Genomic DNA, 23,661 nt, shown 5'->3' with positions numbered 1-23,661 from the left:
AAAAAAATTAAATAAATAATTTAACTCACCTTAGTCCACTTGCTCGCGAAGCTGGCATCTCCTTGTGTCTCCGCTGCTGATGATCAGGACCTGGGGTGAGCTGCTCCATTAAATACAGGTTAAGGACCTTCGATGACGTCACTCCGGTCATCACATGGTACGTCACATGATCTTTTACCATGGTGATTCACCATGGTAAAAGACCATGTGATGACCGGAGTGACGTCATCGAAGGTCCTTAACCTGTATTTAATGGAGCAGCTCACCCCAGGTCCTGATCATCAGCAGCGGAGACACAAGGAGATGCCGGGCTTCGCGAGCAAGTGGACTAAGGTGAGTTAAATTATTTATTATTATTTTTTAACCCCTCTAGCGCTGTTTTACTATGCATTCTGTATTCAGAATGCTATTATTTTCCCTTATAACCATGTTATAAGGGAAAATAATAATGATCGGGTCTCCATCCCGATGGTCTCCTAGCAACCATGCGTGCAAATCGCACGGCATCCGTACTTGCTTGCGGATGCCATCCGATTTTCACACACCCTATTCACTTCTATGGGGCCTGCGTCACGTCAAAATCGGAAAATATAGAGCATGCTGCGATTTCAACTGAACGCACAAGTGATGCGTTAAAAACATCGCTCATGTGCACAGCCCCATAGAAATGAATGGGTCAGGATTTAGTGCGGGTGCCATACGTTCGCCGCACGGATCGCACCCGCACGGAAAACTCGCCCGTGTGAAAGGGGCCTTAATGCAAAAGCTGTGCTGGATGGAGAAACAAGCCACGGGGAAGGGGGAAGATCCTATGGGTGAGCTTTATCAAAGTGGTGTAAAGTAGAACTGGCTTAGTTGCCCATAGCAACCAATCAGATTCCATTTTTGATTTTGAAATCTGATTGGTTGCTATGGGCAACTAAGCCAGTTCTTCTTTACACCAGTTTTATAAATCTCCCTCTGTGTATCGGCAGTGTCATTGTACGGTACAGCTGGTGCTTGTATTCCTACGCATATAACAGGAGTATCCCAGCAGCAATTTTATTCACTATCTTTACAGTGCAGGGGGAGGGGAAAGGCAGTCTTTGACACCCCCAGGTGGTGTTGTACACACGCCCCAACAGCTCTGCAACTGCATGCAAACAGATGGCCAGAACAGAACTAGGTACATGAGTGTGTATATTGCTGGCATCAGATTTATAGTGTTTTTTTTTTTACAACTTTGACGACCCCTTTAAGGCTATATTCACATTGTGTTTCTGTTCTCTGTTTAACTTGCACTGGAGAAGCTCCCGGCATATACACTAAATGGAGGCTCATTTGTTTAACAGAGAGGTCATGAGCTTCAATCTCTTTTATTTTTTTTATTTTTTTTTTTATGACTCCTTAAACAGATATAATTATAGACTATAGGTGGTGGGTGCCATCCGATTAAGGCCTTATGGCTATGTACAGACCAAATGTTTGTACACACTTTCTCATTCAAAGAGTATCTTTATTTTCATGACTATGAAAATTGTAGATTCACACTGAAGGCATCAAAACTATGAATTAACACGTGGAATTATATACATAACAAAAAAGTGTGAAACAACAGAAAATATGTCATATTCTAGGTTCTTCAAAGTAGCCACCTTTTGCTTTGATTACTGTTTTGTACACTCTTGGCATTCTCTTGATGAGCTTCAATAGGTAGTCACCTGAAATGATCTTCCAACAGTCTTGAAGGAGTTCCCAGAGATGCTTAGCACTTGTTGGCCCTTTTGCCCTCACTCTGCGGTCCAGTTCACCCCAAACCATCTCGATTGGGTTCTGGTCCGGTGACTGTGGAGGCCAGGTCATCTGGCGCAGCACCCCATCACTCTCCTTCATGGTCAAATAGCCCTTACACAGCCTGGAGGTGTGCTTGGGGTCATTGTCCTGTTGAAAAATAAATGATGGTCCAACTAAACGCAAAGTGGATGGAATAGCATGCCGCTGCAAGATGCTGTGGTAGCCATGCTGGTTCAGTATGCCTTCAATTCTGAATAAATCCCCAACAGTGTCAGCAGCAAAGCACCATCACACCTCCTCCTCCATGCTTTACGGTGGGAACCAGGCATGTAGAGTCCATCCGTTCACCCTTTCTGCATCGCACAAAGACACGGTGGTTGGAACCAAAGATCTCAAATTTGGACTCATCAGACCAAAGCACAGATTTCCACTGGTCTAATGTCCATTCCTTGTGTTCTTTAGCCCAAACAAGTCTCTTCTGCTTGTTGCCTGTCCTTAGCAGTGGTTTCCTAGCAGATATTCAACCATGAAGGCCTGATTCACACAGTCTCCTCTTAACGCTGGGTTCACCTGAGCGTTCTGAAAGGAGCGCTCTGTATGCGCGATTGTACCGGCGTTTGCAATCGCACATACAGAGACAAGCGAACGCCCATTGTCGCGCGTTCTCGAAAGTCTATGTACGGGAATGCGCGACAAGACGCCCCAAATAAGCTCATGCACTTCTTGGGGCGTCGGTAAAACACCCAGGTGAGAACCATTCCCATAGGGAAGCATTGGTTTCTCCTTGTTGAGCGTTTTACAGCGCGTAGGAACGCGCTGTAAAAACGCTCAGGTGTGAACCCAGCCTTACAGTTGTTCTAGAGATGTGTCTGCTGCTAGAACTCTGTGTTCCATTGACCTGGTCTCTAATCTGAGCTGCTGTTAACCTGAGATTTCTGAGGCTGGTGACTCGGATGAACTTATCCTCCGCAGCAGAGGTGACTCTTGGTCTTCCTTTCCTGGGGCGGTCCGCATGTGAGCCAGTTTCTTTGTAGCGCTTGATGGTTTTTGTGACTGCACTTGGGGAGACTTTCAAAGTTTTCCCAATTTTTTGGACTGCCCTTCATTTCTTAAAGTAATGATGGCCACGCGTTTTTCTTTACTTAGCTGCTTTTTTCTTGCCATAATACAAATTCTAACAGTCTATTCAGTAGGACTATCAGCTGTGTATCCACCTGACTTCTCCACAACGCAACTGATGATCCCAACCCCATTTATAAGGCAAGAAATCCCACTTATTAAACCTGACAGGGCACACCTGTGAAGTGAAAACAATTTCAGATGACTACCTCTTGAAGCTCATCAAGAGAATGCCAAGATTGTGCAAAGCAGTAATCAAAGCAAAAGGTGGCTACTTTGAAGAACCTAGAATATGACATATTTTCAGTTGTTTCACACTTTTTTGTTATGTATATAATTCCACATGTGTTAATTCATAGTTTTGATGCCTTCAGTGTTAATCTACAATTTTCATAGTCATGAAAATAAAGAAAACTCTTTGAATGAGAAGGGTGTATCCAAACCTTTGGTCTGTACTGTATGCTAAATAGATGCCATATAGGCTGCCATGGTCTAAAACATATATAATTTTATTTTATTTTTTTAAGTTGACCCTACAAGATGCTATTCATGCTTTAAAAACCGTATAAAGCAGTATACCGACATACCATCCAGAAAGAGGCCAGAAGGACTCTTTTAGCCTGTAGGTCTGAAGCTACCCTGACGTACACACTAAGCATAAAACACCAACCTTAGACCTCGTTCACATTTCCATGTCCATTTGACGTCCGTGAAAATATCTGTCAGTGTTTGGTCCGTGTATCCATTTTTTTTTTTTTTTTTCCTCAGTACTGCTTGCCTCCGTGATTATTTATATATATATATATATATATATATATATATATATATATATATATATATATATATATATATATATATATATATATATAAATTTTTTTTTTTTTTTTTTTTTTTTTTCACTGACCCTCGGTCAATAAAGAATACTGATGTGTGAATAAATAGATTAAGGGTCCATTCACACGTCCGCATCCATTCCGCAGTTTTGCGGACCCATTAATTTTCAGTGGCGCCGCCAAATATGCGGACTGTGTGCTGTCCGCGTCCGCACTTCCGTTCCGCTGCCCCGCTAAAAAAAGAGAACGTGTCCTATTCTTGTCCACAGCCATGGACAAGGAAATGCATTTCTTTCATAGTGCCTGCCATGTGCAGTCCGCAAAATGCGGAACGCACATGGCCGGGTCTGTGTTTTGCGGATCCGCAATATGCGGACTGCAAAACTGTTGCGGACTTGTGACTGGACCCTTGCACGACTGTTGGTGTGCCGTTCCCGTATTGTGGACCACACTTGTGAATCCGCAATACACAGGCACCATTCCGTTGTCATTCCGTATCACGGATGCGGACCCATTAATTTCAATGGTCCGCAAATCCTGAGATGCGGAACACGCCGCACCGCAAAAAGATAGAACATGCTCTATCTTTTTGCGGAACGGAGGAATCACGGACTCATTCAAGTGGATGCGTCTGCCATCCCATGCGCTTGCCCCACAGAAGGTGCCCGTGCATTGCGGACCGCAATTTGCGGTCCACAGCACGGGCTTCACGCGGTCGTGTGAACGAGCCCTTAAGCCTAGTTTACACCTCAGTGTGCCAAAACCATGGGGGAAAGCTACGCAGAGATGAGGTATAAGGGAAATATCTGCACCTTGATTTGCTTTGCAATGACTGATGACAGACCGTGAATTGTAAACTAGGCCTAAAATCAATGGGTTACGTGTGCTGTCCACAGGAAATGCCGACAGTACATGTCACCTTATAGGGATTGTCGACCAGATACCCATGCTCTGCCTGTATAATTCAGCCTGGGTGTCTCCCTGCGCCGGACAGAAAAATGCAGCATGCTGGCAATATCCGGCTATGGAAGCCTGACCGGTGAGTGATCAGTTGTACCCAAGTCAGGCATAAAACTGGGGGAGGTTTATCGAAACCGGTGTAAAGGAAAACTCGCTTAGTTGCCCATAGCAACCAATCAGATTCCACCTTTCATTTTCCAATATGGCGTCTGATTGGTTGGCTATGGGCAACTAAGTCAGTTTTCCTTTACACCGGTTTTGATAAAGCTCCCCAATATGTGTGTGAACCCGGGCCAACGTTGTGAGAATGTCCTGATGATTTTACATGGGGAGCATTGTGTGAGGGGCATGTGGCTGGCCCACTGGCACTATTGGTATGAGTCTGTGAAGAAATAAGTGCCAGGCAGCAGACTGTGAGTAATGTAGTGATTCTAGCACATCTTGGCACTCGGGATGTCACTTGTGCTGACGCCGTGTTTTCGGAGGTTTTGTTTGGTTTTGTGGTCAAGCAGTACTGAAGTCTTTCATAGACAGCAATGTGGTCATGGCGGTTCTCGTTACTCGCCACTCACCCGCCATGCTGTAATACATGACTGGAGGACTCTGAATATTTCACTTCAGTATTAGCTTAGCAAGTTTTAGTTCATTAATGCTCAATTATGGTATAATCATTTTTTAAATATATAATTTATTTCTCACTGCTTTACAATCTTCAACAACTGTGCTTGCTGTCAGTGGGAACATTGGGGGGATTTCTTTAAACAAATTCATAAATCTACCATCTTTTTGTCCATGGCAACCAACCACAGCCCAACTTTCATTTGTTTTAAGGACACTTTTCTTGTAGACCATTACATGAATTTCATATCTTCCTGCTGAAAACGATGGTCCTAAGGGTGTGTTCACATGATGGATTTTGAAACGCTAACTGCTAAATTCAGCATTGTTGTTATTATTATTATTATTTTTATTTTTTTTGGTCTTTACGTCAGTACAAAACTGTATTTTCAGATTGTAGTTTTTGGTGTGGATCCACGCAAAAAAAGGTGTGAACACGTACGGAGCAGTGTTTTGATGCTTCTCGTTGATGTCTATGGGGGGTTCAGTGTGGATTCCTCCCCTTGGTAAGGAATGCTGCAGCTTTTTTCCACATGAAGTGCTGGTTCCCATTGTCCATTGGAATTAATGGGAGGCTGTTTTTAAGGCTTTTTTTTTTTTTTTGGTCAGCGATCTGTCCATTCCGCAAAAAGATAGAGCAAGTTTTATCTTTTTGCGGTGCGGAGGCATGGAACAGAACCCCAGAAAGCACTCCGTAGTGTTCCGTTCCGGATTTGCGGAGCCATTGAAGTGAATGGGTCCGCATCCATGATGCACACGGAACGGTGCCTGTGTATTACGGATCGGCAAATGCGGTCCGCAATACGGCAACGGGCAGCACCCGTTCGTGTGAATGAGCCCTTACTCTGTGCTGTTCTCATTTTCTGTACACTGACACAATGCAGCAAACTGTCAGGACAGGAGGAGATCGCTCCTGGTTTGTCTGCAGGTAAACAGTTAGACTCGGACTACAGAAACGCGTTGCACGGCCACCAATGGCACCAAAAGTGAATGGGGCTGCATTGCAACTCGTGGGTTGGATTTCTTGAGCCTGTAGCGTCACGGTCATGACATCCCACGGCTCGCAGTGCGATTCCAGTCACTTTCGGTATGCTGTGGTCTTAGCATAGTGGAGGGGATATTTTATGGGCTTCGGGGCTAAGATAGCTGCGTAGCCCTACCCGTAATATCCTTTGTCTCACAACTAGGATCTATTCATGTTTAAAAAGAAAATAAAGTGCAAATTAAATGACAATTTCATTTTCAGCGTGCAGTCTACCGCTCGGGCCATAGTCTACAGCGCCAGTGTTTGTGTAATGCCTTCCTTTCCTCTTGACTGGCTGAGGGAGCTAGACCTTAGGCCTAGTTCACACGACCGTATGGCTTTTATAGTTTTTTGCGGTCCGTTTTTCACGGATCCGTTGTTCCGTTTTTGAGTTCCGTTGTGTTTCCGTTCCGTTGTTCCGTTCCGTTTTTCCGTATGCCATGTACAGTTTACAGTAATTACATAGGAAAAATTGGGCTGGCCATAACATTTTCAATAGATGGTTCAGAAAAAACGGAACGGAAACGGAAGACATACGGATGCATTTCCGTATGTGTTCCGTTTTTTTTGCGGATCCATTGACTTGAATGGAGCCACGACCCGTGATTTACGGCCAAATATAGGACAAGCTCTATCTTTCAACGGAACGGAAAAACGGAAACGGAAGGCATACGGAACACATTCCGTTTTTTTTGCGGAACCATTGAAATGAATGGTTCCGTATACGGACCGTATACGGAACACAAAAAAACGGCCCGTACACCCGCAAAAAAAACGTTCGTGTGAACTAGGCCTTAATCTGGCAGCACTCTCGTGTTGTAATGTGGTACCGATCCCTCCATCTGCTCTGATTGGCTGACAGAGTGACCTGAATGCCAGTGTCGAAGATGTCCTGAGTCCCCGTGTCCTCTTGAGGTCCTTTTGATTGACTCCCAATAGTGTCCCGAGTGCTGTCCTCCACATAATGACTATAAAAAACTGAACGCGAACCATTAGAAAACTACATGTAAGATGGTGTCATGTTAAACAGACGTCACCATTTTGGCAAAATGACTTGTTTTGTTCTCTTTGAAGCCGCACCGTGTGAGTTTCCACAAACTGTGTGAGTCTGCGATAAAAGCAGCATGCGCTGTCCGTCTTGTAGTTTCTCACTTCATTTAAAGCTTATGTGAATTAGGACTGATAAGTATTAACTCCTTTGTGTATACCCTATTATGGACATTACGGAGGGGGTACTAAAACATTCATTGTGTTTTCTAACCTATGCCTGTAAGTGTCAGTTTCTCACATTTACGGATGTCTAGCTGCTGATATGTTATCGACAGCTGTATTAACGATTGACCGCACTTTAACCCCCAGTGTGCCTAGCAGGAGAGGTTGAAGCTTAAGCATCCTCTGCTTTCCCTTCTGATTTGCAATAGTCCCCAGCTGGACAGTCTAACTTGGGCCTCATTCACACTACGTACTTTAAGGCCTCTTTCACACGGGCGTCAGTTTTTTTGCCCGGATAAGAGCTGGGTGCGTTGCGGGAAAATGCGCGATTTTCCTGCGCGAGTGCAAAACATTGTCATGCGTTGCACTCGCGTGAGCAAAATCGCCCATGTTTGGTACCCAAACCCGAACTTCTTCATAGAAGTTCGGGCTTGGGATTGATGTTCTGAAGATTGTATTATTTTCCCTTATAACATGGTTATAAGGGAAAATAATAGCATTCTGAATACAGAATGCATAGTAAACCAGCGCTAGAGGGGTTAAAAAAATAAATAAAAATTTAACTCTCCTTAGTCCACTTGATCGCGAAGCTGGCATCTCCTTGTGTCTCCTCTGCGCTGAGCGGCTGAACAGGACCTGGGGTGAGCTGCTCCATTAAATACAGGTTAAGGACCTTCGATGACGTCACTCCGGTCATCACATGGTACGTCACATGATCTTTTACCATGGTGATTCACCATGGTAAAATACCATGTGATGACCGGAGTGACGTCATCGAAGGTCCTTAACCGATATTTAATGGAGCAGCTCACCCCAGGTCCTGTTCAGCCGCTCAGCGCAGAGGAGACACAAGGAGATGCCAGCTTCGCGATCAAGTGGACTAAGGTGAGTTAAATTATTTTTTATTTTTTTTTAACCCCTCTAGCGCTGGTTTACTATGCATTCTGTATTCAGAATGCTATTATTTTCCCTTATAACCATGTTATAAGGGAAAATAATAATGATCGGGTCTCCATCCCGATCGTCTCCTAGCAACCGTGCGTGCAAATCGCACGACATCCGTACTTGCTTGCGGATGCCATCCGATTTTCACACACCCCATTCATTTCTATGGGGCCTGCGTCACGTCGAAATCGGACAATATAGAGCATGCTGCGATTTCAACTGAACGCACAAGTGATGCGTTAAAAACAACGCTCATGTGCACAGCCCCATAGAAATGAATGGGTCAGGATTTAGTGCGGGTGCCATACGTTCGCCACACGGATCGCACCCGCACGGAAAACTCGCCCGTGTGAAAGGGGCCTAATATATAACATTTTTTGCAAAAAAATAAATAAAAATTCCAATCCAACCTATTGTTATATTTTTTATTTAATACTGTTGGTCTCCGATTCTCTTTTGTGGCTGTTATAGTAGTTTGTGCAGTCCGCTCAGCTGTAGTAACCCATCCTGGCCACTACACCGAGAATGGAGCTGTGCTTTCGGCTCTGTTTACTCTGTTCTGGCGCCTTCCGCCTACAGCTGGTTGGCGGGGGGTGATCTGACTGTTGGGCCCACACTGATCTGATATTGGTGACCTAAGTATATGTCATCAATATCTGTAACCCTGAAAACCACTTGAAGGTGCCTACACGTTAGATGGCCAGCCAGCTAATGTGTATATAGCAGTGATCCAACTGTGGGGGGAGGGGAGGGAGGTCAGGCATATTAGATCTCAACATTGCCGATCCTGGGTTCTCATGGGAGGTAATCTGTCCGCAGAGGAGTCTGGGAGCCGCTTATTCTCCTGTGAGAACACATGCATACTGGGCTGAACCGAGCATGTATGTGGGTTTGGAGGGAATATCTGTCAGACGAATAATTATTTGGCTGACTGCTTTCTGACGTTTCTTGACGCCTTTAAAGGGGCTGTCCATCTTTTACTAAGTGATGGCTGAACCTCACTAGCTGATTGGCTGAACTCTGACATCTCACACCCCTGCTGTTCTCTGTCGGGACTACACGCCACCATGACCTGTGTAGTGGACAGCGCAGCAGTGCTGTAGTAACGCGTTTCCTCCACTGTAGTAACATGACAATCAGCAAGTTATAGCCTGTATAGTTGTATCTCTATATCTTGGGACCAATTTTCTAAATATTCCAATTAAATGTTAAGTTTTAATTTTGACCACTTATTACACAATTCTTCTGTTTGACTCAGGTGGTCGTCCATAATTATCTAAATTTGTTATTTGAAGTTATAGCCTGTCCTTAAAAAGCTGGACAACCACTTTAAGCTTGGTCTTCCACCTATGTACTGACAGTTTTAAAAGTGCTAAATATATTTGACTTCAAATTTGCCAAATCTTTCTTCCAGGCATCCAGCCCAGGCCAGTCGGATTGACGGATTACCGTGGAGGACATCCTTTGCCGCACAGAGGTCCTTAGTGGAAACCATTTGCGAATGGGATGAATCCGCCTTTGCTGAGCCCTCGTTGTCGTCAGCTGAGAGAATAGCCGTATCCAGAGGGGAGCTTCGCTAGTTATGTTTCCATTTTTACAACACCCCATTTGAGTTTGCTTGTCTTTAAAAAAGAATTCAAAGTGGAGTACCGTAAACTTGATATGGATGGCAAAAAGAAAGACAAGGACAAACCTGATGAGAGGATGGCCCGGCCCAGTGGCCGGTCGGGTCATGGCACACGTGCTGGTTCCTCAAACTCTGGAGTTTTGATGGTTGGACCCAATTTTAGAGTGGGAAAAAAGATTGGCTGTGGAAATTTTGGAGAGCTGCGATTAGGTAAGTGTCATTAATGCACCTGGAGGATGAGTCACCCATCACACGTTAGGTCTATTATATTACAAATCTCAGACTTGTAAATCTTATGACAAATGAGAAATAATGATATATGCACTGGAAATCAGCCTGACGGTACATTACTTAATAATAATAATGTTTTATCGCTTGCACCTGGCATTGGCTCTTTGGAACTTATTGCTTTACAGTTTGTGTTTTTTTTTTTTTTGCACATCATGAATAAGGGGGTTGTCCCACTTTGGTGCCATATTGTAGCAATATACCACCAATGTCCAATAGCTGCGGGTTCAACCTCTGTGATCTGCCCCTATCTCTAGAATAGGGCCCCCAAAGCGAAGGAGAGTGCACTCTCTATATATTCATTTTATGGGAGTTCTAAAAAGCTGGGCACGCTTGCTCGGCTATTTACGGAACTCGCATAGAATGGAGAGTGCAGTGCAAGCACGGCCACCTCTCCTATCATCTCTATGGAAGTTACGGAAATGGCCGAGCTGGCGCCGAACTATTTTCTGCATTCCCATAGAAAAGAATGGAAGGTGGCTGCACTTGTGCAGTGTGCGCTTGTTCACTTTGGGGGCCCAGTTCTAGACATAGATGAGGGTCCACCACCCAACTCCTTTTTTTTTTTTTTTTTTCCCCTTTCTTCCTCCCCCCCCCTCCCCCCCCCCCCCCCCCCCCCCCCAGTCCAGCTCGGGCAGTGGGAAAGGAAAAGTAGCTAACTGGAGGGGGTAGGCCTGCTTTAGATGCTGCTATCTCCGGATTGGCATTAGCTAGAAACGTGCAACTGGTCTTGTTTGAAAGCTGACATTCCAGAAAGGCTTTCATACAAGACAGCTAAAGTCTAAGCAACAGGAGAAATCACTGTTAGAAATCGAGTCGGGGATAAACGCGGGTAAAACCTGTTTTTACTTTCAATTTCAGCTGCATTCACAGAATCCCAATTTCCATCAGTGATATCTTCCCCTATACTGAACTGTCATTCTGGTATTGTTTGAAAGCTTGGAATGTCAGCTTTCAAACAAGACCAGTTACATGGTTCTAGCTGCCACCATTCAGGAGATATCACCATCTAAAGCAGTCCTTCCCCTCCTTAGGTGGTTGTGGATATCAAGTATATTGGCTGTGATCAGTCCACCTTCATTAGAGTACGCTTTATGTTCCTTCTTGCAATATAATAGCTTTTTCTAAATCATTGTATTAGGGAGTTTTGCTGTTAACCCACAGCACAGACTGGCTGAGGTTTGCCCAGGATTTTGGTACTGATGGCCTATCCTGTGGATAGGCCATTAATATATTTTGGCGGTGGGGCTGGGGTTCAGACACTGCACTCCCATAGCTGTTAGCTCAGTAAAGTCTTCACTGGAGTGGAACTACACAGGTCCATCAATTGTATAGTGGATGGAGCTGGTAACTGCAGCACTGGTCCCATTGAAGGGGTGCATTCAATGGGACCAATTAGTATCATAATTACGCAGAACCCCTTTAACTAGACAGGATCCTGTCCTGCTTTCTAGGCTTCTGATCGTCAGAGTGGGGCCCAAGGCATAGGATCTTATGACGCTGGCTGTCTCGCGTTAGACGGTAGCCTTGGAAGCAGAGCTGTCTAGTTAACCATTTCCCGACCGCCCACCATAAATTTACAGTTGAAGTTAGTTATTTAAATATGGCAAATGCAGCAGGCGCCAATGCTGCTGTTTGCCTGCTATTTTAAACAGCAGACACCTAGGGCTGATGTCTGCGACCAACGATTAACGCCGATCGCAGACATTTGTCCCTTCAGATGCAGTGGTCAAATGTGACCATGGAATCTGAGAGCCAAAAACCCCATTCAAGTGAATAGGGTCGCGATCCGTATGCGGCTGCCCCATCATAGGTGCCCTTGCATTGCGGACCGCAGCACACTTTGGGTGTAAGAGGCCTAAGTCTTCTAGATACACAGCATAGTCTGCTGCCCTACACTACATCTTAATATATGAAAAGTGCTTTTTAGTTCCTGCTCAGAACATCAGCACAGACATTTCATCCTGCAGATATCATGAGGTGCCTGTGAGGTAAAAAAAGCACCGAATATTATAATACATGGCAGCCGTGTCCCTCTTATGTTATTAGAACAGGACAGAAGAGCAAAGCCACCCTCTTCAGCAGCTCAGATTAGGCTACTTTCACACTAGCGTTTTGCTGGATCCGGCAACTTTCGTTACTGCCATAAAGTGGTTGGATCATTGCTAGACCTCATTGCAGTCAGTGGGGATCCGGCAGGCGGCTCTGTGCTGGAATAGCCTGCTGAAATCATGGAGGGGTCTGAAATTCACATTGTAGGTGCATTCCCACTCTGAGAGACAGAATAAAAAAAAAAGTAAAGAAGGAAACGTGTAACCTCTGTAATTGCAAACAAAGGCTTCTGTATCAAATATTAAGGCTCCATTGACACGTCCATAATAATGGGTCCGCAAATTGCGGAATAGGTGCGGACCCATTTATTCTCTAGTGGGCACACTATGTTCTCTCCGCATCCGCATTTCCTGAGCGCGCCGTCAATCTTCCGGTCTACTGCTCCGGAAAAAAATAGAACATGTCCTATTTTTGTCCGCAATTGCGGACAAGAATAGGCTTTTTATGGGGGTGCTGGCAGGGTGTATTGCGGATCCGCAATGCACTACGGATGTGTGAATGACCCCAACACTGATTTTCTCAGGTGTTCAAATACTTCTGTTCAGCAGTGCAAGACAAATTCTTACAAAATCATACAATGTGATTTCCTGAATTCTTTTTATTATGTCTGAGTGGGAATGCACCTACAATGTGAATTTCAGACCCCTCCATGATTTCTAAGTGAGAGAACTTGCAATGTATATATACAGTGGATTTAAAAAGTCTACACACCCCTGTTAAAATGTCAGGTTTCTGTGATGTAAAAAAAATGAGAGAAAGATAAATCATTTCAGAACTTTTTCCACCTTTTTAATGTGACCTATAAACCGCACCACTCAATTGAAAATCAAACTGAAATCTTTTTAGGTAGAGGAAAGAAAAGTGTGCACACCCTTAAACTAATACTTTTGTTGAAGCACCTTTTGATTTTATTACAGCACTCAGTCTTTTTGGGTATGAGTCTATCAGCATGGCACATTTTGACTTGGCAAGATTTGCCCACTTTGCAAAAACACTCTAAATCTGTCAGATTGCGAGGGCATCTCCTGTGCACAGCCCTCTTCAGATCCCCCCACAGATTTTCAATAGCATTCAGGTCTGTGCTCTGGCTGGCCCATTCCAAAATGTTATTCTTCTTCTGGTGAAGCCATTCCTTTGTTGATTTGGATGTATGCTTTGGGTTGTTGTCATGCTGAAAGATGAAGTTCCTCTTCATGTTCAGCTTTCCAGCAGAAGCCTGAAGGTTTTGTGCCAATATTGACTGGTATTTTGAACTGTTCATAATTCCCTCTAGCTTAAAGGGGTTGTCCGGGTTTAGAGCTGAACCCGGACATACCTCCATTTCCCTTCCCCCGGCAGCCCCCCTGACATGAGCATCGGAGCAGTTCATGCTCAGATGCTCTCCTTTGCCCTGCGCTAAATTGCGCAGGGCAAATGCATTTTTTTGGGAGATCCGTTGACCTACCGGGGCTCTCCATGGGGCTGCCAGGAACCCCGGTGACGTCACCGGCAATGATGGACGGGATTTAGCGCTGCCCTAGCCAGTAAAAACTGCTAGGGCAGCGCTAAAGCCTGGCCATCAGAGCCGGTGACGTCACCGAACACACTGCCAGGCGGAAGTTTCCGCCCGGCCGTGTGTTTTTGAAAACAAAAGAGCCCTTGCCCTGCGTGATTTAGCGCAGGGCAAGGGAGCGCATCGGAGCATGAGATGCTGTGATGCTAGCCTCAGGGGGGCTGCCTGGGTGAAAATAAGGGTATGTCCGGGTTCCACTCTGAACCAGGACAACCCCTTTAACTAAGGCCCCAGTTCCAGATGAAGAAAAACAGCCACAAAGCATGATGCTGCCACCACCATGCTTCACTGTGGGTATGGTGTTCTTTTGGTGATGTGCATTTATTTTTATTTTTTTCCGCCAAACATATCTTTATGGCCAAAATGTCCAACCTTGGTTCCATCAGACCATAACACCTTTTCCCACATGCTTTTGGGAGACTTCAGATGTGTTTTTGCAAAATGTCGCCTTTGATGTTTTTCTTCATGAGAAGAGGATATCATCTTGCCAATCTACCCCATAGCCCAGACATATGAAGAATACGGGAGATTGTTGTCACATGTACCACACAGCCAGTACTTGCCAGATATTCTTGCAGCTCCTTTAATGTTGCTGTAGGCCTCTTGGTAGCCTCCAGACCAGTTTTCTTCTCGTCTTTTCATCAATTTTGAAGGGACGTCCAGTTTTTGGTAATGTCACTGTTGTGCCATATTTTCTCCACTTGATGAGGACTGTCTTCACAGTGTTCCATGGTACATCTAATGCCTTGGAAATTCTTTGGTACCCTTCTCCTAACTGATACCTTTTAACAATGAGAACCCTCTGATGCTTTGGAAGCTCTCTGTGGACCATGGCTTTTGCTGTGAGAAAATTTCAGGAAAGACCAACTAGAGCAGCTGAACTTTATTTGCGGTTAATCAGAGGCACTTTAAATGATGGCAGGTGTATGCTGACCCCTATTTAACAGGATTTTGAATGCAATTGCTTAATTCTGAACACAGCTACATCCCCAGTTATAAGAGGGTGTGCACACTTATGCAACCACATTTTTTTTAAAGTTTTTTTTTTTTTTCCTTCCACCTAAAAGATTTCAGTTTGTTTTTTAATTGGGTTGTACAGTTTATAGGTCACATTAAAGGTGGAAACAGTTCTGAAATGATTTATCTGTCTCATTTTTTTACATCACAGAAACCTGACATTCAGGGGTGTGTAGATTTTTTTTATTTATTTTTTATTTCCATTGTATATCTATCCGAAATACTGCCACTATGTGGTTGGTTGACCTCTCAGTCATTCACCTCCCTGACTGCTTCATTAATGATCCGGCAGAGCACTCACAGCGATCAATGAGAGAGGTGTGATCTGTATGATTAGTGGAGGCAGGAGGGCGCACAGCCATCTCCATGCTGAAGGAAGCGATCTTCTTCAGTCTCCACTGTGCACTGCACTCGGCAGGGAGCTCCTGCTACACTATCCTGCGCATTTGTGCAAAGAGGCTTATGCTGTATTCTTCGTCCACATTGAAGCGCTGTACTGCTTAGCGGCTCATGTGCCAAGCGGTTCCTGCTCCTCAAGCACAAGGATGTGGATTCCACCAGTTTCTACGAAGGTAGGCCAGTGGGGCAACACGCAAAGGGACCTCCACGTTGGTTTGTCCTGGGTATTTTGTACAGGTGAAACTTGAAAGATTTGAATATCCTGCAAAGTTCATTTATTTCAGTAATGCAACTTAAAAGGTGAAACTAACATATGACAGAGACTCATTACATGCAAAGCAACATATTTCAAGCCTTTTTTGTTAGAATTTGGATGATTAAGGCTTACAGTTTATGAAAACCCCAAAGTCCCAATTTTTAGGTACCCTTTGCTCAGGGGGTAGGGATTAATTAGCTGACTAGAGTGTGACACTTTGAGCCGAGAATATTGAACCTTTTTCACAATATTCTAATTTTAAGTTGCATTAGTGAAATAAATGAACTTTTGCACGATATTCAAATTTTTCTAGTTTTACCTGTATATTCAAAATAGCTGATGCCTTTGCATTATAATATTATTCCTAATTCTGATAAGTAGTTTTTGTGAGCATTTCTATATAGAAATTTCTGTCGTTGTCCTGGAACAAAACTCTGCCCTTACGTGGATGCATTTTCTATTGCAGTCACCGTTTTTTGCAGTCTGTTGAAGTGATTGGCACCATAACCACGCCCAACGGCTGCACAGGATCGCAAGGCACATTATGCCTGCGGTCCAGTCCAAACTCCTCAGGCATAATTGTGCCTTGCGATCCCGTGCATCCGATCGCCTGCGGCGGTGGCTACGGTGCTATTCACGTCAATGGATCATCACGCCCCCTCCTGTCCCACAACATAGTGAGCCGGCCGCTATGTAGTGCATTCTGGACAGAATCGTCTGTTGTGAACGAGGACTAAATTTGGCCATTTCACACCACAAAGACTAGAGCGTAAGCCGGCCACCTCCCTGCATTGAATTATGGTTTTGATTTAAAATTATTTTTTATATCAGAACAAGTAGATTGTCATGAGGGACAAGTAGATTGAGCCCCCGCTTTAGTCCTTCGACAAGTATTTTTTTATTTCCACACCCCTGTTTAATGTTCAGATGTTTTATATGTAAAATTGTGAAAGGGGCCAATTTAAACATTTTTTTTTTTTATAACCATATCGTTAGCCCCTTTAGGGGCTAGAACCTGGGATCTTTTGATCCCTTGTCCTAATCACCCTAATAGAGATCTATAAGGGTAAATAGGACTTCACACTCTCCTTTCTGCCCTATACATAGTACACAAAGCAGCAGGGAGCTTACCATGGCAGCCAGGGCTTCAGCAGTGACTTGGCTGCCATGGTGACCGATCGGAGCCCCACGATTTCATTCCGATCGGAAGAGCTGCCACTGGGAGGGGAGCCTGTGGCCACTGCGCCACCAATGAATATAATGAACACATTAATTTAAATGTAGGCAGTGGGTGCCCGCGGCGGTATCGCATACCTGGCACCCACCTTCTATGACATGGTGCTGCGATCCCCGGCAATTAACCCCTCAGGTGCGACACCTAAATTAATGTGTTAATTATATTTATTGGTGGCGCAGTGGCAACAGTCCCTCCCCCTCCTCCACAATACCAAACTCCCATTGGTGGCACAGAGGGGAGGGAGGGATTGCCTCTTTCTCCACTGTGCTGAGGGGAACATGGCACGCGCTGAGTTTTTTAGCGCATGTCATGTTCTCTAACAGATACTAGACTGCGCAACCTAGTATCGTTAAATAGTAAGATTGGGTATCGAAACTTCGATACCCTGTGCAACTCTAAGCATTAGTAAACCTCCAGGAGGCAAACTGGTTTACAAAGTGTCACCAGTCTTAGAGGAGATTTATTAAGACCATTGTGTTGTACACTGGTCTTGATATCATCTGCGGCACCAGAGGACACGCCTTATTTGACGATTTATCTGGTGTATTCAGAATGTATTATTTTCCCTTATAACATGGTTATAAGGGAAAATAATAGCAATCTACAGAACACCGATCCCAAGCCCGAACTTCTGTGACAATGTTTTGCACTCGCGTGGAAAAGTTGCGCATGTTCACGCACCCGCCTCTTATCCGGGCTAAAAATATGATGCCCGTGTGAAAGAGGCCTAAGGGTGCTTTCACACTAGCGTTTTTATTTTCCGGCATACAGTTCCGTTCAGGATGTCTTCAGTTTAGTCGTTTTGACTTTTCAGGACGGAGATGATACCGCTGCATGCTATGGTTTTATCTCTGGCCAAAAATCCGTAACACTTGCCTGGCATTTTTTTTTCCATAGGAATTTATTAGTGCCAGATACGGCATTCAAAATACCGCAATGCTGGATCTGTCCATGCGCAGACTGAAAAAAATAAATAAAATAAATGTATGCCGTATCCGTTTTTCAGGATGACACCGGAAAGGCGGATCCGGCATTTTTTCAAGCATTTGTAAGACGGATCAGGATCCTGATCAGTCTTACAAATGCCATCAGTTGGCATACGTTTTGACGGATTCCTCTGCCGCAAGTGTGAAAGTACCCCAAGGCAAAATCCATCAGAAAAACAACCTTGTGTGGGCATTTTTTTTTTATTTTTTGGTGCTACATTTTGTTTCTGTAGAGAAGTCTATTGAAAAAAAAAAGGCCATACCAACAACCTCCAAAAACATTAAAGAATGTGCAAAAGCAACAAAAAGCACCACAGAAAACTCATCTTTTGCAGTGCATACCATAATTCACTGTTGATTTACAGCTAAAATCTGTTTTGCTGAGGGGGAGAAAAAAAAACTGCCAAAAATCTTCACTTTTGATTTTCAAATCTGCAGCATGTCAATTATTTTGTACAATTTTTTTTTTTTTTTTTTTTTTTTTTTTTTTTTGGGTGCAGATTTCGCCCTTTGCTATACCACATCAAATCCACACCAAAAACCGCAAGTACGGCATGCTGTACTTAGTGCGGAAACGCACATAAAACCCCGCTGAACTCTAACTGCGCCCGTGTGCAGGTACCCTTATAATTTCCTTGCGGTTGTTCTCCGTGCCTGCTGGCATCTTACATAAAGCTAGGCTGACTTCATTTCCAGTGTGTAATAACTGCTTTGAAGAATCCTTCCATTTCGGTTTGTGTATGTAGCAGCTTTCTGGAAGTGATCCAGGATTTTTTCAGCATTCCCAGGACAATACTGGTATTTTTCACTGATTGAAATAATTGTCCACTAATGGGATTTTCTGTTGCTGGGTGACTTTGGTGACTCAATTAGCTGCAGTCTCGAGACTTCTGCGTGGGGTCCATGTGCTCATTGCTGCTGGGGTGTCTGGTTGTTCCTGGATGCACTGCTCGCCATATCTCCTGCCAGATATTGGGATAGTAGGTATAAAATAGTTAAACCCCAAGCCTATTACAAGCATGAAAGCACACGGTCACAGAACTGGAAGCTGAATGATATTTTCTTGTTACTACTGCTATTATTATCATCTTTGGCTTCAGTTCTGAAGGCATTATGAACTATCGGGATCCAACTTGACTTGGCGTTTGCATTAGGCTAGCTTCACACTAGAGTTAAAACTATCGTATACTACTGGATACTGCCTTTCCCTGCCAGAGCCCTTTGACTATAATGCAACCTGGGAGGGATCTGGCCGTTTTTCGTCTTGAGTGCCAGGATTCGTACGGAGAAAAACTGGTGCTTGCATACAGCGTTTTTTGGAGGAGATTTTGAAGCACATTTTCCTGCAGGTTCTTCAGCCAGATCTAGAAGTGGATCCAGCAGGAGGGAAAAGTACAAGTCTTTCCTTTATATTTCTAATGCCTTTCGAATTCACTCACCGTTTTAAAATTTGCATAGGAGCCCAACAATGAAATTTACGGCGTTCCCGTAACTGTTACATGCCGAATGTCATTGGTGCCTTATGGATCACACTAACTTATAATGGGCCCATCAGGTCTCTGTTATTTATGACGGTTCAGAACCTCCAATTCACATGTGAACATGTTGTCTTTTTGATGTGCCTTTATTTGATGCCAAAAACGGTGTCCTTGATGTGGTGAATGTCACCCATGTAATCGTAGCCTGATACTCGGCATCAGTTTATGGATAGGTCTTGTGGCAATGTATCAGTTCATCGGATGCCTTTGAAATTACAGTAGATACATGACATTTGCATCCAGATAGCCAATGTTCTGTTGAGGCAGTTAGTGCCGGAAGGGGGTAACCTCAACTTGGACATAAATGGCATGTCTACAGTATATGCCATAAGTGTCCTGGACGCACACCTAGGTGGAGAACTGGGGTCTCCTCGTCTGCCTTCAGGTGGAGAGCAAATGTAGAGGTAGCCAAGCATGCCCTGTAGATATACTATAAATGCCTGTGGGGCCCATTCTTGGTTGTGTGAGCTTTTCCACTAGTCATCATTTTATAGATGTCTTTGATCTGAGGTTTCCTTTGGCTGGTGTCCATGAAGAATATCTACTGCATATATAAGGTGGACTTTTATTTGTCTGTTGGTCGTTGACACATCCTGTGTGGCGGGAAGTAGCAGAATGCCTGAGGAGACTATACATACGGTTTTTGTAGGTTTTATATGGCCAGCTAAAATCGCAGTTTTAACAATGGCTGTTCACTTAACCAGTGCCAGTTTTTGACTTGGTCATTGTGTGGCTTTTTGGCAAATCTCTTGAATAAAAGGCATTAGTCGGGGCCTCATTACTGTTTTATGTGGACTTTGTATTCTGGCACATTGCTCGCTTGTTTCTCACTGCTCTGCTGTAAACCCGTCCTGGCAACTTCTAACATTCCTGTTTTTGTTCTTCTCTTCAAGGGAAAAATCTGTACACAAATGAGTACGTGGCGATTAAACTGGTAAGTGTATTTTTCATTCTTTTTTTTTTATGTAATCTTGGCCTTTGGGCTCATGGATATTTTGGCTCTATTTTACCATAACGGCAGATTTCTGGTGCAGTTAGCTTTGCATTTCTTTGTGCCCAAAAAACTTGTGTACTTGCTTTGTGCCAGATGTATTATGTATTTTTGACACTTTTTGTGCTTCACTTGAAGACTAGACTTGTTGTGACAACATGCACTGACATTTTTGGCATAAAATGTTTGCACACAGTCAGCTAACCAATAGGTAAAGATAGACAAAAGTGTCTAAAATGGTCCTAACGTGGCATAGCTTTAGATTGCCTAATCTAAGTGTACGCTGTCTAAATATTACACCGGACTAGTAAGTCTCCCAATATGTGTACTACTTTCTGTCATTTGTAGATTTCCTTCAGCTAAACAGGTTGATCCTAACTAGTGTAGACTGCTACGGTGACGATAAATTAGCACCAAGACACCTAGCCATTTTGCAAACCCCTACTCTGCTATATGCAGCTTATTTGGTGGCTACCTAACCACTCTTACAAGTTAAAGGGGTTGTGGCTAGTTTAAAAAATATTCCCTGCCCAGGGCATAGGGGTTAACTGTCTAATTGATGACGTCTGACTGCTGGGAGACCCACTAATTGGGTCCTAGAATGGACTGGTCAATCATGGGCTCTGCCGCTCCATTCACTGTTTATTGGACTGTCTGAGACCGCCGAGTATAGTGTTCATCAGTCCTATAGAGAACGAATGGAGCAGCAGTGTGAGTGTTTGACCTGCCACTCCAGTTCAGGTGGGAGAACAGGACCCCATTCTCAGGAATGTTGGGGGTCTCAGTGGTTGGACCTGCTCAATCAGTTAGTTATCCTCTATCCTGTGGGTAAGGGGTCATTTTTAAACTTGACACAAACCCTTTAAAAGGGTTGGCCCATTTCGTACTTTGCGGGCATTTCAATAGGATATGCCACTAATGTCTGATAGATGCAGGTCCCAGAGGTGGGACTCCAAAGTGAACAAGGGTGCACCATACAAGCGCGGCCACCCTCCATTCACATCTATGAGAGTGCTCATAGTGACATATCCTAGAGAGATGGGCCAACCTCTTTAAGGCCTGGAACCGAACTTTGGTATATTAAAAGGGGTATTCTGGTTTCAGCCAATGATTTTCTTTTTATTATTATTTTATTTTTTTTTGCATATTGCAAAGCCTACTGTTTAACCATCTACTTTGTACATGCATTCACCAGGGTTTGCAGGATCTCTGCTTGCTGTAATTCAGGTACATCCTTCACTGTTAACCCTGAAAGGATGGAAACCTGTCCTGGTCATGTGCTGGACCCAGGTGTATGGCTTGTTACTGTACAATCGTGTCTTGCAACGAGCTGCGCACCTGGGTGATTAATGAAACTGTAGAAGAAAAATGGTCTGTTGCCCATGGCAACCAATCGCAGTACGGCTTCCCTTTTTATGTTTTGCAGTGATTGGTCGTTATGTTTTTCTTTAAGACCACTTCATACGTTTACAGCACACAGCATACTTTTTATGGTCTTTTCAATTGCACCTCTTGTTACCTCCTTAGTGACCATCCATACTCCTTTTTACGGCGATCACTAAGGGGCCTTAGGCTGGGCCGCCTTTTTTACGGCTGCCCAGTCTAAGCACTGCATGGGTCCCCCGTGCAGCAGGGAACTGGCTCTTACAGGAGAGCTGCGACCCTGCTCTAACAGCCCTGACCGGCAGGAGTGCCGATCCGGGCTGTTTAACCCGTTACATGTGGCGGGCGCATGTAAAGTGCTGAGAGAGGGAGCGGACTCCCTCTGTCTCCCATCGGCACCCCGCAAATGCGATTGGGGGTTGTCGATGTGTGTGAAGGCTCCCTGGGGTCTGATGTAGGTCCCAGACCAGCCTTAAGTAATTTCCAACAGGCTGGCGTAGCCTGCTGGTCTATGTCAGAATAGCATTGCCATTAAAATAAAATGCACTATAGGGATAGTGCATTGCATTTTAAAAGCAATCAAAAAGCTGTCTGTTATAGTCTAGAGATAGTCTGTTATAGACTATTAAGTGGTAAAAAAAACAAAAACTAATTTATTCAATAAAATACGCTTTTCAATGAAAAAAAATTATTTATATATACACACATATAATTTATTTTTTTCTTTTCATTCAATATATTCCTCCCCATATGTTCGGTATTGCCGTGAATGTAATGACCCGGACTACGTAAATAGTTTAATTATCCCCTACGGTGAACGCCGTAAAAAGATAAAGACAGAATTGCTAATTTATTCTTAGTTGCCACCGAAAAAGCGTAATAACAAGCGATTAAAAAGCGCCATTTACTCCAAAATGATAACAATGAAAAATACAGGTCGTCCCCCAAAAATCGAGCCCTCACTCAACTCCATATAAAGAAAAATAAAAAAGTTATGGGTCTTGGGAAGTGGCAATGCAAAAAACTTTTTTTCTTTGAAAAAACAAAACAAAAAAAACAATAGATGTATTTGGTATCTGCATGCAGTACTTTTGTCTCCGCTCCAAAATCATCTTCAGAGCGTAAACCTAACGGACCCCATTATAGTCTATGGGGTCTGTAGGCTCCGCTCGCCTCAGTTTTGTGCCCGATCCGTCCTTTAAGTTCTCCTGCTCCTATAACTGAGCAGGAGAACGGAAAGGCTGAGCGCTGGTGTGAACGAGGCCTAACTCGTTCTAATCCTGCTTGTAATGATACCACCTCTGTCTATAGATAAGACTGGATCCTCCTTCACAATATGTGATTGTCAGAGCTTCTCTCTTCTTCCCTTGTACAGTGACCTCTGCACAGGTCACAGAGCATGCCCAGAAGACTCTCCCATAGAGGTCAGCGGGGTCCCCTCCTGACTATTGTGTCTATGGCCCATAGGGCTGCCATAAAGCAATTATTTAAATGCTTACTAAATGCTGTTAAGAACAGCAAGATGGCGGCCCCCATAATCATGTTCAGAACATAGAATAATTAAATCTGCAATTAGAAAATAAAGACAAGGGTGTGTGTCACTATCTGGTTTTAGCTGGCAGATAACATTTTTGGCGACACGTTCCCCTTAAAGGGAGCCTGTCACCGGGATTTTGGGTATAGAGCTGAGGACATGGGTTGCAAGATGGCCGCTAGCACATCCGCAATACCCAGTCCCCATAGCTCTGTGTGCTTTTATTGTGTATAAAAACCTATTTGATACATATGCAA

General features: G+C 44.0%; 1 protein-coding gene across 4 annotated transcripts in view; it reads left to right on the top strand.

Moving 5' to 3' along the window:
- Positions 1 to 23,661, top strand: part of CSNK1G3 (casein kinase 1 gamma 3) — a 112,885-nt gene that overhangs the window by 27,023 nt on the left and 62,201 nt on the right. For all 4 annotated transcript variants that reach the window (XM_044275876.1, XM_044275877.1, XM_044275878.1 and 1 more), the window contains 2 exons: positions 9,899 to 10,321; positions 20,390 to 20,430. In XM_044275876.1, coding sequence (XP_044131811.1) covers positions 10,147 to 10,321; positions 20,390 to 20,430 — 216 coding nt within the window. In that variant the 5' untranslated portion in view covers positions 9,899 to 10,146. The remainder of the gene's footprint in view (positions 1 to 9,898; positions 10,322 to 20,389; positions 20,431 to 23,661) is intronic.

The sequence above is a fragment of the Bufo gargarizans genome, chromosome 1 (assembly GCF_014858855.1).
Source record: "Bufo gargarizans isolate SCDJY-AF-19 chromosome 1, ASM1485885v1, whole genome shotgun sequence".
Taxonomy (NCBI): Eukaryota; Metazoa; Chordata; class Amphibia; order Anura; family Bufonidae; genus Bufo; species Bufo gargarizans.
Note: the sequence above shows the minus strand (reverse complement) of the source record. Positions and strands in the feature narration are given on the sequence as shown.